A 15,935-nucleotide genomic window follows, 5' to 3' on the forward strand; every position below is an offset into this window, starting at 1 on the left:
TGGGAAATCCGGGGGCTCTTTCACCTCATGTGCAAAAGCAGGCTTCCTCCTACATGAGACCCAAGTGGACCACCCATTCCCTGAGATAAGACTCAAGCAACAGCTAGAACTCCAATTAGTTTTAATTTTCACAAATGAAAATTCTTGCAGCTTTGCAAACTCCTCCAAATGGCTGGACGTATCCACTCAGATAATGGGGGTTAAAAAGAACTTCTGCTAAGTGCTGAATTTCCTCTCCTGGGATGTGGGGAGAGGGACCTCTGAAAGCACAGACTGCATCCTAGTTTCCCGAAGGAGATGCGATTTCAGCACTAAAGCAGGCTGTCTTCTCTGGAGGTGTTTCCTCCGAGGCTGGATGACAACCTTCCAAAGTGGCAGAGCAGAGTCCTCCGCAGGCGGGAAGCTGTTTAGAAATGTCTTGTTCACTTTTACTGTGATTTTTAGAGTAGCCCTGTCAACTCTGAAGTTAACACTTACAAAAAATAATAATTTTTCTTCACTTCCAAGGGAGTCAAATTGTCATGTATTATGCAATAGGCTTCTCTGAAATGCGGAAGGAGAAAGTGGGCTGTTTTCATTTCCAAGTGACTCTCTACCCACACAGTCCTGTTCATATTGAGTGTGGCCCCTATTCCACTGGGGGACCAGGGACCCCAACACTATGCTCTTCCCTGACAAGACCCCCTTAAAAGGATCAATCCTTTCTCAGCACTTAGAGAGAGGCTAGGTAGGGGCGGTCCTGAGGGATGTGAGCAGACCACGCCCCCATCTCCCTACTTGCCCCAGCTCAGACCTGTAGGCTGCTCCCATACGACAGCCCCCGGCCCCGGAAAGACTCTTTCCCATGGACGTTTTCTTTCTCATAAACTCCCCCTTATTCTGCTTTCTTGCCACTCCTCCCAGATCTCCTGAATCCTGGTTCCTTTCACTCCTTCCATCAAGTTAAATTTCGGGCGACCTTCCGCTTCCACACTGAAGCTCTCGCCCCACCTGCCTCTTAAATCCTGGAAACACGTAGCCTCCGGGCAGGATGTGGTCAGAGCTGTGTGTTTCCTTTTCCATTTGCACTACTGGACAGAAGGAGGCTCCCATGGGGCTGAAGAAGGGCAGGAGAGGTGTTCCCAGTCCCAGGGGGCTGCTTTCTCTCTGGTTCGGTTTCTTTACTTCTGGTCTATTCAAGAGATCTTAAAACAAAATAATAAAACTAGATTTCTCAATTTCCTTCCAATTTAACTTTCATATTTTTTTCTAAAATAAAACCGAATAGTGCATGTCTATTTCCTTCTTTCGAATTCTGGTTCAAATCCCTCCTCTTATGTGTATGTTTGAGGATGGGGCTGTCTTTTAAGCAAAAGCACTTAGTACCTATACGCCAATTGCTATTAATGGAAAACATGGAATAACAGATGTAATAATTATGTAATATTCTGAAGCTGTGCAAATGCATAGGCCTAAAAAGAATACTGTTACAGGCAGTGATCACATATGAAAACCTGCTAAGAAATTTCCCTTGGTATTTAAAGGTGGAACTATAATGTTAAAAACTGCAATTCCTTTATAACCACGAGACTTTTCTAACACATTTTTATGTTAATGCGATGGTTTGGATAGGAGCACAACATTTTGGCCACCTTGTGGTTCTTTTATTGACCTGGAAAACAATGGCAGCGATGTCTATGCCACAGGGAAACGTGACTCATTACTGCAGTTACTATGGCAGACCCTCTGCCACAGAAAATATGGAAAAGCATCGTCACAGGCAGAATAGCTGTGAATAAGGACAGCTTGAAAGAAAGGAACCACAGAACATCCAAAGCAGCCAAAGTCTGAAAAGCACAAGGTCTAGAGTGACTATCGAAGTTTTATATATATATACACACAATAAAATGTTTCATGCAAAAAATTCTCATAGAATATATTCTACCACTATAAATACATGCCTACAGGTAAAAATATAAGCAGTGTTTCCCTCTAAGTGGTCTAAAATGGATTTTGTGAGTTTTCCCATTCATTTGTGAAAAAAAATCGTTGCTAAACACATGGAAAAAATAAGACCCAGAAAAATTAATCAACTTGTACTCCAGATATATCATAGTTTTGTGTTGTTGGTCTTGTTTGTTTAGTCCTTTAAAGTGACAAATTAACTAGACATTGGGAGATCTAAATTGACAGTTCCATATCATAACACCAAACCTAACAGTCCCTCACACAGAGCTACCCACTCCATCTTAGCCCATTAGTTCCCACCTTTGTGATTAGTTTTAAATACAGTGTGTGATCGCAGCAGGGTCTAGAAACACAAGATAAAACAAAAACGAAACAAATGCCTAAAATCTTTTCACGTGCACAGAATTAAGTATTCAGGAAAAGTATCGCATACTCTAAATACAGGATCTTGACTTTTGGTGAGGTTCATGCTAGCATTAAGATTGTAAAATAAATCTAAATAAACAGCAAATTGATACTCGTAACTGTTATTAACATCCTTCTACAATTTTATTATCTTCATTTTTTCAATGATCTTAAACATTATTTCCTTTTTTTTTAAGTAACAAAAGACTTAGTCAACTTAGCGATGGGGAAGGTGAGGAGGAAATCAAAGACACCCTCAAACGGAGCTTAAAAGAAAATTGCATTCGCTTCTTGATGGCCCGGGCATGGCTGAGCAGGGACATCCCCAGTGTTTGGAGTTGCTGAGGGCCCCATGCCAGCCCCTGGGGTCCTCCCGTCCTCCACAGGAGAAGGGAAACCAGACAGGAGAAGCTGATTGGATGGACACCTAGAGATCTTGGACCCCCTTTAACCATGATGAATCTGTGAAAGTTAATTAGATTTACGCACATTTACAAAATTAATTTAGAAAAGTGAACGAGCCCACAGATATCCAGAGTAAACTCTCTTTATAATCCCCGGGATCCTAGCACAGGCCAGACAGATAACAGGGGGGCAAAGAGAGTCCCAGGGGTCTGCAGCAAAGCAGAGAGCACGTGTCTGGCTGCAGTGGGCAGAGAAAAATTAGCCCTGCCAATTGTGGCCTTGAATAGCCCGGTTCTGTGTGATTTTCTGGAAATTATCATTCAGACATCTTTTTAGCAGTATTAACTGAAGCCGGACATATGCACAGTCTATGTCGTAACAATTGCACTCCTAGGTATAGATCCAGTGGAAACAGGTACATAGGATCCCCAAAATATTTTCAGAGAATATTCACAGAAACACAACTCATAATAGCCCCAAACTAAAAATAGCCCAAAGGTCTTTCAATAGTAAAATGGACAAATATATTGTGATACATTCACAAAGTGAAATTCTATTCAGCAAAGAAAGAGAATGAACGCTTCCTACAGGAAACAGTGTGGAAAGATTTCACAAAGTGGTGAGCAGATGTTCAAAAGATGACATCCCGTAAGGTGCCATTTGTATAAAGTTCAAATGGTAAAACTCTTCCTTTAAGACAGAAGTCAGAATGGCGATTACTTAAAGTAAGGGAGGACGTGACAGGCTTTGGGGTGCTGGCGATGTCCTGTGCTGAGATTGCGGAGGTGGCCTCAGGAGGGGTCCACTTTGTAAAAATGCATCACCAAACCGTGCCCTGAAGATTCTGAGTATTATTGTACGTATATTATATATCACCCTCCAAGGTTGTAAAATAAAACGTCTGTACTTCTAAAAGAAATGAGTGTCCTGTTTCATGTAGTGAATCTTAGAAACCAACTCAGGCTGAGTGGTGGAGAGCTTTCGGGAAGATGGCGGAAGAGTAAGACGCGGACATCACCTTCCTCCCCACAGATGCACCAGAAATACATCTACACGTGGAACAACTCCTACAGAACACCTACTGAACGCTGGCAGAAGACCTCAGACCTCCCAACAGGCAAGAAACCCCCCACCTACCTGGGTAGGGCAAAAGAAAAAAGAATAAACAGAGACAAGAATAGGGCCGGGACCTGCACCAGCGGGAGGGAGCCGTGAAGGAGGAAAGGTTTCAATACACTTGGAGCCCCTTCTCGGGCGGAGACCGCGGGTGGCGGAGGGGGAAAGCTTCGGCGCCGCGGAGGAGAGCATAGCAACAGGGGTGCGGAAGGCAAAGCGGGGAGATTCCCGCACAGAGGATCGGTGCCGACCAGCACTCACCAGCCCGAGGGGCTTGTCTGCTCCCCCGCCGGGGCGGGCGGGGCTGGCAGCTGAGCCTCGGGCTTTGGTCGGAGGCAGGGAGAGGCCTGGCGGTGTGAACACAGCCTGCAGGGGGTTAGTGCGCCACGGCTAGCCGGGAGGGAGTCCGGGGAAAAGTCTGGAGCTGCCGAAGAGGCAAGAGACTTTTTCTTCCCTCTTTGTTACCTGGTGCGCGAGGAGAGGGGATTGAGAGCGCTGCTTAAAGGACCTCCAGAGACGGGCGCGAGCCGCGGCTAACACCGCGGACCCCCCCGGAGTGCGGCGTCACGCCGGCGTCACGCCGGCCTCTGCCGCACTCCGTGCCCCTCCCGCCCCGAATCAGCGGCTCCTTTAACCCCGTCCTGTCTGAGCGAAGAACAGACGCTCTCTGGCGACCTACACGCAGAGGCGGGGCCAAATCCAAAGCTGAGCCCCGGGAGCTGTGCGAACAAAGAAGAGAAAGGGAAATCTCTCCCAGCAGCCTCAGGAGCAGCGGATTAAAGCTCCACAATCAACCTGATGTACCTGCATCTCTGGAAGACCTGAATAGACAATGAATCATCCCAAATTAAGGACGTGGACTTTGAGAGCAAGATTTATGATTTTTTCCCCTTTTCCTCTTTTTGTGAGTGTGTATGTGTATGTGTACGCTTCTGTGTGAGATTTTGTCTGTATAGCTTTGCTTCCACCATTTGTCCTAGGGTTCTATCCGTCCGTTTTTTAATTTTTTTCTTTTTTCTCTTAATAATTATTTTTTATTTTAATAACTTTATTATATTTTATCTTACTTCATTTTATCCTCTTTCTTTCTTTCTTCCTTCCCTCCTTCCTTCCTTCCTTCCTCCCTCCCTCCTTTCTTTCTCTCTTTCTACTTCTACTAATTCTTTCTTTCTACTTTTTCTCCCTTTTATTCTGAGCCATGTGGATGAAAGGCTCTTGGTGCTGCAGCCATGAGTCAGTGCTGTGCCTCTGAGGTGGGAGAGCCAGCTTCAGGACACTGGTCCACAAGAGACCTCCCAGCTCCACATAATATCAAATGGCGAAAATCTCCCAGAGATCTCCATCTCAACACCAGCAGCCAGCTTCACTCAACGAACAGCAAGCTACAGTGCTGGACATCCTATGCCAAACAACTAGCAAGACAGGAACACAACCCCACCCATTAGCAGAGAGGCTGCCTAAAATCATAATAAGGCCACAGACACCCCAAAACACACCACCAGACGTGGACCTGCCCATCAGAAAGACAAGATCCAGCCTCATCCACCAGAACACAGGCACTAGTCCCCTCCACCAGGAAGCCTACACAACCCACTGAACCAACCTTAGCCACTGGGGACAGACACCAAAAACAACGGGAACTACGAACCTGCAGCCTGCAAAAAGGAGACCCCAAACACAGTAAGATAAGCAAAATGAGAAGACAGAAAAACACACAGCAGATGAAGGAGCAAGATAAAAACCCACCAGATCTAACAAATTAAGAGGAAATAGGCAGTCTACCTGAAAAAGAATTCAGAATAATGATAGTAAAGATGATCCAAAATCTTGGAAATAGAATAGACAAAATGCAAGAAACATTTAACAAGGACCTAGAAGAACTAAAGATGAAACAAACAACAATGAACAACACAATAAATGAAATTAAAAATACTCTAGATGGGATCAATAGCAGAATAATTGAGGCAGAAACGGATAAGTGACCTGGAAGATAAAATAGTGGAAATAACTACTGCAGAGCAGAATGAAGAAAAAAGAATGAAAAGAACTGAGGACAGTCTCAGAGACCTCTGGGACAACATTAAACGCACCAACATTCGAATTATAGGGGTTCCAGAAGAAGAAGAGAAAAAGAAAGGGACTGAGAAAATATTTGAAGAGATTATAGTTGAAAACTTCCGTAATATGGGAAAGGAAATAGTTAATCAAGTCCAGGAAGCACAGAGAGTCCCATACAGGATAAATCCAAGGAGAAATATGCCAAGACATATCAATCAAACTGTCAAAAATTAAATACAAAGAAAACATATTAAAAGCAGCAAGGGAAAAACAACAAATAACACACAAGGGAATCCCCATAAGGTTAACAGCTGATCTTTCAGCAGAAACTCTGCATGCCAGAAGGGACTGGCAGGACATATTGAAAGTGATGAAGGAGAAGAACCTGCAACCAAGATGACTCTACCCAGCAAGGATCTCATTCAGATTTGATGGAGAAATTAAAACCTTTGCAGACAAGCAAAAGCTGACAGAGTTCAGCACCACCAAACCAGCTTTACAACAACTGCTAAAGGAACTTCTCTAGGCAAGAAACACGAGAGAAGGAAAAGACCTACAATAACGAATCCAAAACAATTAAGAAAATGGGAATAGGAACGTAACATATCAATAATTACCTTAAATGTAAATGGACTAAATGCTCCCACCAAAAGACACAGATTGGCTGAATGGATACAAAAACAAGACCCATATATTTGCTGTCTACAAGAGACCCACTTCAGACCTAGAGACACATACAGACTGAAAGTAAGGGGATGGAAAAAGATATTTCATGCAAGTGGAAACCAAAAGAAAGCTGGAGTAGCAATTCTCATATCAGACAAAATAGACTTTAAAATAAAGACTATTAGAAGAGACAAAGAAGGACACTACATAATGATCAAGGGATCGATCCAAGAAGAAGGTATAACAATTGTAAATATATATGCACCCAACATAGGAGCACCTCAATACATAAGGCAAATACTAACAGCCATAAAAGGGGAAGTCGACAGTAACACATTCATAGTAGGGGACTTTAACACCCCACTTTCACCAATGGACAGACCATCCAAAATGAAAATAAATAAGGAAACACAAGCTTTAAATGATACATTAAACAAGAGGGACTTAATTGATATTTATAGGACATTCCATCCAAAAACAACAGAATACACATTTTTCTCAAGTGCTCATGGAACATTCTCCAGGATAGATCATATCTTGGGTCACAAATCAAGCCTTGGTAAATTTAAGAAAATTGAAATTGCATCAAGTATCTTTTCGGACCACACCACTATGAGACTAGATATCAATTACAGGAAAAGATCTGTAAAAAATACAAACACATGGAGGCTAAACAATACACTACTTAATAACGAAGTGATCACTGAAGAAATCAAAGAGGAAATCAAAAAATACCTAGAAACAAATGACAATGCAGACACGATGACCCAAAATCTATGGGATGCAGCAAAAGCAGTTCTAAGAGGGAAGTTTATAGCAATACAGTCCTACCTTAAGAAACAGGAAACATCTCAAATAAACAACCTAACCTTGCACCTAAAGCAATCAGAGAAAGAAGAACAAAAAACCCCAAAGTTAGCAGAAGGAAAGAAATCATAAAAATCAGATCAGAAATAAATGAAAAAGAAATGAAGGAAACGATAGCAAAACATCAATAAAACTAAAAGCTGGTTGAGAAAATAAACAAAGTTGATAAACCATTAGCCAGACTCATCAAGAAAAAAAGGGAGAAGACTCAAATCAATAGAATTAGAAATGAAAAAGGAGAAGTAACAACTTCTGACACTGCAGAAATACAAAAGATCATAAGCGATTACTACAAGCAACTCTATGCCAATAAAATGTACAACCTGGAAGAAATGGACAAATTCTTAGAAATGCACAACCTGCCAAGACTGAATCAGGAAGAAATAGAAAATATGAACAGACCAGTCACAAGCACTGAAATTGAAACTGTGATTTAAAATCTTCCAACAAACAAAAGCCCAGGACCAGATGGCTTCACAGGCGAATTCTATCAAACATTTAGAGGAGAGCTAACATCTATCCTTCTCAAACTCTTCCAAAATATAGCAGAGGGAGGAACACTCCCAAACTCATTCTACGAGGCCACCATCACCCTGATACCAAAACCAGACAAGGATGTCACAAAGAAATAAAACTACAGGCCAATATCACTGATGAACATAGATGCAAAAATCCTCAACAAAATACTAGCAAACAGAATCCAACAGCACATTAAACGGATCATACACCATGATCAAGTGGGGTTTATTCCAGGAATGCAAGGATTCTTCAATATATGCAAATCAATCAACGTGATACACCATATTAACAAATTGAAGAATAAAAACCATATGATCATCTCAATAAATGCAGAGAAAGCTTTTGACAAAATTCAACACCCATTTATGATAAAAACCCTGCAGAAAGTAGGCATAGAGGGAACGTTCCTCAACATAATAAAGGCCATATATGACAAACCCACAGCCAACATCGTCCTCAGTGGTGAAAAACTGAAAGCATTTCCACTAAGATCACAAACAAGACAAGGTTGCCCACTCTCACCACTCTTATTCAACATAGTTTTGGAAGTTTTAGCCACAGCAATCAGAGAAGAAAAGGAAATAAAAGGAATCCAAATCAGAAAAGAAGAAGTAAAGCTGTCACTGTTTGCAGATGACATGATACTATACATAAAGAATCCTAAAGATGCTACCAGAAAACTACTAGAGCTAATCAATGAATCTGGTAAAGTAGCAGGATATAAAATTAATGTACAGAAATCTCTTGCATTCCTATACACTAATGATGAAAAATCTGAAAGTGAAATCAAGAAAACACTCCCATTTACCATTGCAACAAAAAGAATAAAATATCCAGGAATAAACCTACCTAAGGAGACAAAAGACCTGTATGCAGAAAATTATAAGACACTGATGAAAGAAATTAAAGATGATACAAATAGATGGAGAGATATACCATGTTCTTGGATTGGAAGAATCAACACTGTGAAAATGACTCTACTACCCAAAGCAATCTACAGATTCAATGCAATCCCTATCAAGCTACCACTGGCATTTTTCACAGAACTAGAACAAAAAATGTCACAATTTGTATGGAAACACAAAAGACCCCGAATAGCCAAAGTAATCTTGAGAACGAAAAACGGAGCTTGAGGAATCAGACTCCCTGACTTCAGACTATACTACAAAGCTACAGTTATGAAGACAGTATAGTACTGGCACAAAAATAGAAAGATAGATCAATGGAAGAGGATAGAAAGCCCAGAGATAAACCCACGCACATATGGTCACCTTATCTTTGATAAAGGAGGCAGGAATGTACAGTGGAGAAAGGACAGCCTCTTCAATAAGTGGTGCTGGGAAAACTGGACAGGTACATGTACAAGTATTAGATTAGATCACTCCCTAAGACCATACACAAAAATAAGCTCAAAATGGATTAAAGACCTAAATGTAATGCCAGAAACTATCAAACTCTTAGAGGAAAACATAGGCAGAACACTCTGACATAAATCATAGCAAGATCCTTTTTGACCCACCTCCTCAAGAAATGGAAATAAAAATAAACAAATGGGACCTAATGAAACTTCAAAGCTTTTGCACAGCAAAGGAAACCATAAACAAGACCAAAGACAACCCTCAGAATGGGAGAAAATATTTGCAAATGAAGCAACTGACAAAGGATTAATCTCCAAAATTTATAAGCAGCTCATGCAGCTCAATAACAAAAAAACAAACAACCCAATCCAAAAATGGGCAGAAGACCTAAATAGACATTTCTCCAAAGAAGATATACAGACTGCCAACAAACACATGAAAGAATGCTCAACATCATTAATCATTAGAGAAATGCAAATCAAAACTACAATGAGATATCATCTCACACCAGTCAGAATGGCCATCATCAAAAAATCTACAAACAATAAATGCTGGAGAGGGTGTGGAGAAAAGGGAACCCTCTTGCACTGTTGGTGGGAATGTAAATTGATACAGCCACTGTGGAGAACAGTATGGAGGTTCCTTAAAAAACTACAAATAGAACTACCATACGACCCAGCAATCCCACTACTGGGCATATACCCTGAGAAAACCATAATTCAAAAGGAGTCATGTACCAAAATGTTCATTGCAGCTCTATTTACAATAGCCCGGAGATGGAAACAACCTAAAGTGTCCATCATCGGATGAATGGATAAAGAAGATGTGGCACATATACACAATGGAATATTACTCAGCCATAAAAAGAAACGAAATTGAGCTATTTGTAATGAGATGGATGGACCTAGAGTCTGTCATACAGAGTGAAGTAAGTCAGAACGAGAAAGACAAATACTGTATGCTAACACATATATACGGAATTTAAGAAAAAAAATGTCATGAAGAACCTAGGGGTTAGACAGGAATAAAGACACAGACCTACTAGAGAATGGACTTGAGCATATGGGGAGGGGAAAGGGTAAGCTGTGACAAAGCGAGAGAGAGGCATGGACGTATATACACTACCAAACGTAAGGTAGATAGCTAGTGGGAAGCAGCTGCATAGCACAGGGAGATCAGCTCGGTGCTTTGTGTCCACCTAGAGGCGTGGGATAGGGAGGGTGGAAGGGAGTCGCAAGAGGGAAGAGATATGGGGATATATGTATATGTATAGCTGATTCACTTTGTTATAAAGCAGAAACTAACACACCATTGTAAAGCAATTATACTCCAATACAAAAAAAGAAAAAAGAAACGAACTCAAAAATTGCGAACCAACATGGGAGCCAAACCAAACACGTCAGGGGGCTGCACGGGTCTCCTAGGGCAGGGACATCTTCAGAGTAATATTTTCTGGTTTGGACTTCGAATGACAATAGGATTTATTAAGCCCTTCTATCAGTAGGTCATTGTACCCATAACAGAGTGCATGGGAGGAGCTTCTCTGCACGGTGACCAGACAGTGGAGGCGTTTCTCCAGGCGCCAGTGAGGCCAGCACATTACTTCCTCAGGATGTTCTGCTAATGCATTGAGGGCCCTCACTGGGTGATTAGGTAGCATCACGAATCTTGACTTCGGATTTAAGACAGAAGAGTATCTGGCCTGGGCCCATACACTTAAACCTTAGAAATTTTCTTTCGTAGGAAATCCCAGGATAACATCCATTTTCTGCTAAAATAAATTGGAGGAAAGATAGCAAAGGCTGAACTTGGGCAACCTCACTCACTGTTGCAGTCACATCCCCCCACACCTCTATATTTACCTAATCTTTTTTAAAATTTTTTATTGAAGTATAGTTGAATTACAACACCATGTTAATTACTGCTGTACAGTAAAGTGACTCAGTTATACATATATCTACATTCTTTTTCATAGTCTTTTCCATTATGGTTTATCCCAGGTTATTGAATATAGTTCCCTGTGCTCTACAGTAGGACCTTGTTGTTTATCCATTTTATATATATACCAGTTTGCATCTGCTATTCCCAAACTCCCAACCCATCCCTCTCCCACACCCCTCCTCCTTGGCAACCACCAGTCTATTTTCTATGTCCCTGATTCTGCTTCTGTTTCATAGATAGGTTCATTTGTGTCATATTTTAGATTACACATACAAGTCATATCATATGGTATTTGTCTTTCTCTTTCTGACTTAATTCAACTTCCTGATAACTGCATAAACTTTGACACAACCGAAGTCTGATTTTCCTCACCATTTCACTGACGAGGAAGATAAGATTCACATTTTAAGGCTGGTTTGAACAGAGAGCAAAATAAGACTTAAGACCATTTTATGTGGCTGAATTCTACATCTGCTGACAAAATACGCTAAGCCATTTAGAGAGAAAAATGTTGCAAGCTGTAGGTTCACAAGAGATTAGGGCACAAGCCTATTACAATGTAGTTTTATCTTTGTTTAACCTGGGCTCTAAGAAATATTTAATCCATAACTTTATATATATAGTATCGAGGTGACCAAATCCTTTTTGAAACATGTAAAATATTTATGACTTCAAATACTTTATATCATACCCTAACACATACTACTTTATCATGTGCAACAATTTATGCACCTAATTTTTTTTATCATTTTACTTAGTCTTTTTTTTAATTGAAGTATAGTTGATTTACAATATTGTGTTCATTTCTGTACAGCAAAGTGATTCAGTTACACATATATATACATTCTTTTCCATATTCTTTTCCATTATGGTTTAATCACCGGATACTGACTATAGTTCCCTGCATGCACCTAATTTTTAAGACAACACTTAGTGTTATGGAGAGAAACCAAAAGATGACTAGTGTTAGACAAACAATCCAAAAATGAGGCAAAAGGCACTAACATTTTTTTATTTGGCAATCCACTTAGCAGCAACACTAAGAAAATCTTTGACTTCCTTCTATTATCGAAACTTCTACCTCACCTATCACTTCTTTTTTTATTACAATATTGAAGAACAGAATAAACTGCAAAGTGTATTTTATTTTAACCAAAAAGCCAAAACTATAGAAATCAGTTTTAAACAAAGTTTAATTTTAGGCACAAAATACAAATAATTTTGTTTTGAAAAAAATACCTTTAAAAATATTTTAATGTAAACTGGGGAAAACTAGTGTAGACCAGGGTCTATTTTTCCATCTGTTTAAACAATGAAGTAAACTGTTTAAACTGATGACATTTAAAAATATAAGCAAAACACATGACGTTATAAAAGATAAGTATTACAGCATTCTCAAAAATGAGTCTTTATAAAATGAAAATTAGGACAATGTCTTCTGGCATGTGATAATTTTTGGAACAAGCACATGGGATATAACATACTCAGGATGCCAAGAACTTTCATTAAACCTCAACTTCTGTAAAGCTAATAACATGAGTATTTTTTAAAGGCTGGGATATGTGAACTACAATACCAGCAGTTTAAAATAGAAGGATAGGAAATAAAGGGAAATGATATTGCATTATTACAAATGTACTTACTAACTTCTATGGCAGATTTTATTTTTAGGTTAAAACACTTATAGTTATTTCTTTCAATTAATGCTTATATGTATGAATTGGAATTACCCTACATTAAAAGTTTCTGAAGTAACTGAAATTAGCTATAAAAAATACACCTAAGTGTAAACACATGAGAGAATTATTTCCCTCCTGTGAAAGATGTCCAGGAGTGTTCCAGCAGGTAATATATGATATTAGAGCTAAAAACTGCAAACTTGAAATAAACCTAAAAGACTTAAATAGTACCTATATCCTATTTTGAGTCCGATTGTTTAATGATATTTAAACTTTTAGTTACTTTTTCATGTATGGAATGCAAGATTTCTATACTTTTTTTTTCTTTTTTTTAGTTTCCTCAATATTAACTGAAAATGGAGAAAGGGTATTTAACATAAAAATAGAGGATAAATCCTCAGGTTTCCCCCAAATGTCTTAATGTCCTACAGCCATGGGCGCTGTCCCATAGCAAACAGTGGGATACCATTTCTGAAGAAATGATTACTGCCCCTTTGAATCCTGTGCTTCTTGCAAGGTAAGAAACTATGACTAAGGTGTTCAACATGGCATTATAGTGAAAAGTCTTTCTAGTTCTATTTTTCCTTAAACGGGCTCTAGTTCTTTAATTCACATGACACCCTTTGGCTGTGGTTGTCTGTTAAATTTCCTGTTTTGGTCTAGTTTCAGCAAACCAGGCTATGGTAACTACCTTTTTTTTTTTTTTCCTTTTGGTATTTCCAGTTAAGTGTTTTCTCTTTAGAGGTACAAAGAAAGGGAGGAAAACAGCCACACCAAGGTGTGTAAGTAGGTCACAGAAGTTTCAGTGCACCAAAAAACGTGCCGTCTCCATCCCGGGATATTTTAGCATCTTCGCGTGGTATTGCCAGTTGGAGTTCATCTCCTTCCTCCAGCTTTGCTATGCCTGGAAAAGAATGATTTGCAAGAACTTTAAGCAGTTGTACACGGAAAGGAGGGGGAGGGGAGAACATTAAAGACAACTACTTTGTTTTGGAAAAAAACAGTAGGCATTCACCCTTCAAATTACACCAGTGGACTTCTAAACCAGTTATGATTTGCCTAAACACCACCACCCCCCCCCCAAAAAAGTAAAAGAAATAAGCAGAAGGAGTTATAACAGACATAAATGGATGTATCACCTACTGTTCGTAAAATGGAGAATCTAAACAGGACTCAGACATCTAACTATAAGAAAAAAGTTTAGGAATTCATAGCACGTCCCTTGATGGAACATTATATAGTTAAAAGTAGTTTTGGGCTTCCCTGGTGGCTCAGTGGTTGAGAGTCCGCCTGCCGATGCAGGGGACACGGGTTCGTGCCCCGGTCCGGGAAGATCCCACATGCCGCGGAGCGGCTGGGCCCGTGAGCCATGGCTGCTGAGCCTGCGTGTCCGCAACGGGAGAGGCCACAGCAGTGAGAGGCCCGCGTACCGCAAAAAAAAAAAAAAAAATTGGTTTTGCTTCATTTTATTGACATGGGAATCTTTAAAAAATAATGTTAAATAAAAATACAAAAAAATGAGCACACCCACGTATATATACTGCATAGTCCTAAATATACTTTCAAATGTGCATATAAAATGCATAAATTATTTAAAAGTGAAAAACAAAACACTACTTATTCACAAAGCACATCTGCTAACATAGTCTTTCTCTAGAGTACAAACTACGGGATGAGAAGTCATTTGGATTACTTTTATAGCCCTCTATAATTTGTGTTTCCATACTTGTTTTTATAATCAAAAGCAACAAGGTAATTAGCTTCTCAAAACTGATAAACTAATCTTCATTCATGCGCCTATTTTACAATAATGCAGCCTGTGATTCAGGAATACAAAACACAACTCAGGAACTACACTCAGTATACTATCAGGTCATTCTTGACATCATTTTAAAAGAAAAAGATAAAGAAAAAGAAAGAGGAGGAGGGGCAGAGAATAAAGCCAACGAAATAACAAAGGAAATAGCATCTAAACTGTCAATACATTCAACTCACAATTTTAAAAGTAGTTGCATTGTTTCATTAACATGCCATGAAAATGTATTTACAGGAACACATCTACGTTAACCACTAGTCCACTGTCAAGCCAAAGCACCTGGGTGTCCTGCAGCACTAGCCAGCGGGTACTTATTTACGGAGCACCTCAGATATACCAGACACCTTCGTAGGCCCTCATAGGGCGGTGATCAGAATAACCAAAGAGTCTGTCTACAAGGACCTTGTTTTTTGTTAATAGACCAAGGCAGACAACAAACAAAAGAACATAGTTCTAGGTATTGTTAAGGGTAAAGTGTACACTTTTAGGATTGGCAAGGCATTTGATGACTACATTAAGTAGTAGAAAAAAAAAAAGATTGAAGTTACTTGTTGAATGGATTAGTCATTATCATAGAGATTAAAGATAATCTAATCATTTGACAAAGGCTATAGATCACAGATCATTAATTAACAGGAACTCTCCAAATAAAGTCTGTGGGAACCAACTACGTTTCAAAGTAGGTTCTATTTAAAATTTCAACACTGGGTTATTGGCTAGTTCAAGTCTTCCAGAGTGTAGCAATCAGCTCTAACTTTTTCTACAATAAACACATTCAATTGGTTAATGAAATAATAAGATTCAGCTTCGTTGGGCTCCTCAAATGGACCATTTTAATTTTTTCCAGATTATTATGGAAACACTTTATACACGTATACACCAATGTGTAGCTTTTAATGGTTTTAAACAAATTCGTTCTAGAACAGATAAAGATTGAAAACCTGAAATCTCCTAGAAAACACTTTTCGTAAATAATACTAAGCTACTAGCACTGAGAAATATCTTTAAGGTCAAGTTAATTACTCTTAAAAAGTAAGGCACCTAGGAAATCTGGCTGAGAAAGTAACCATGAGGGGCTGATGATTAGAAAATTTGAAAAGGAGTGTGTTGTAAAGCTCTAAGTACTAATTAATGTAAATACATATAACAGACTGAAGT

At 39.5% G+C, this 15,935-nt stretch overlaps 1 protein-coding gene across 2 annotated transcripts in view; it reads right to left on the minus strand.

The window, feature by feature from the left end:
* Window positions 1-12,279: 12,279 nt before the first annotated feature.
* The window catches only part of TNFSF13B (TNF superfamily member 13b), a 40,276-nt gene continuing 36,620 nt past the window's right edge, over window positions 12,280-15,935 (minus strand). The window contains exon 7 of one of the 2 annotated variants that reach the window (XM_067713485.1): window positions 12,280-13,865. In XM_067713485.1, the coding sequence (XP_067569586.1) occupies window positions 13,753-13,865 (113 nt within the window). In that variant the 3' untranslated portion in view covers window positions 12,280-13,752. The remainder of the gene's footprint in view (window positions 13,866-15,935) is intronic. The other variant, XM_067713486.1, reaches the window with a different exon arrangement.

Source organism: Pseudorca crassidens, chromosome 18, assembly GCF_039906515.1.
Source record: "Pseudorca crassidens isolate mPseCra1 chromosome 18, mPseCra1.hap1, whole genome shotgun sequence".
Lineage (NCBI taxonomy): Eukaryota > Metazoa > Chordata > Mammalia > Artiodactyla > Delphinidae > Pseudorca > Pseudorca crassidens.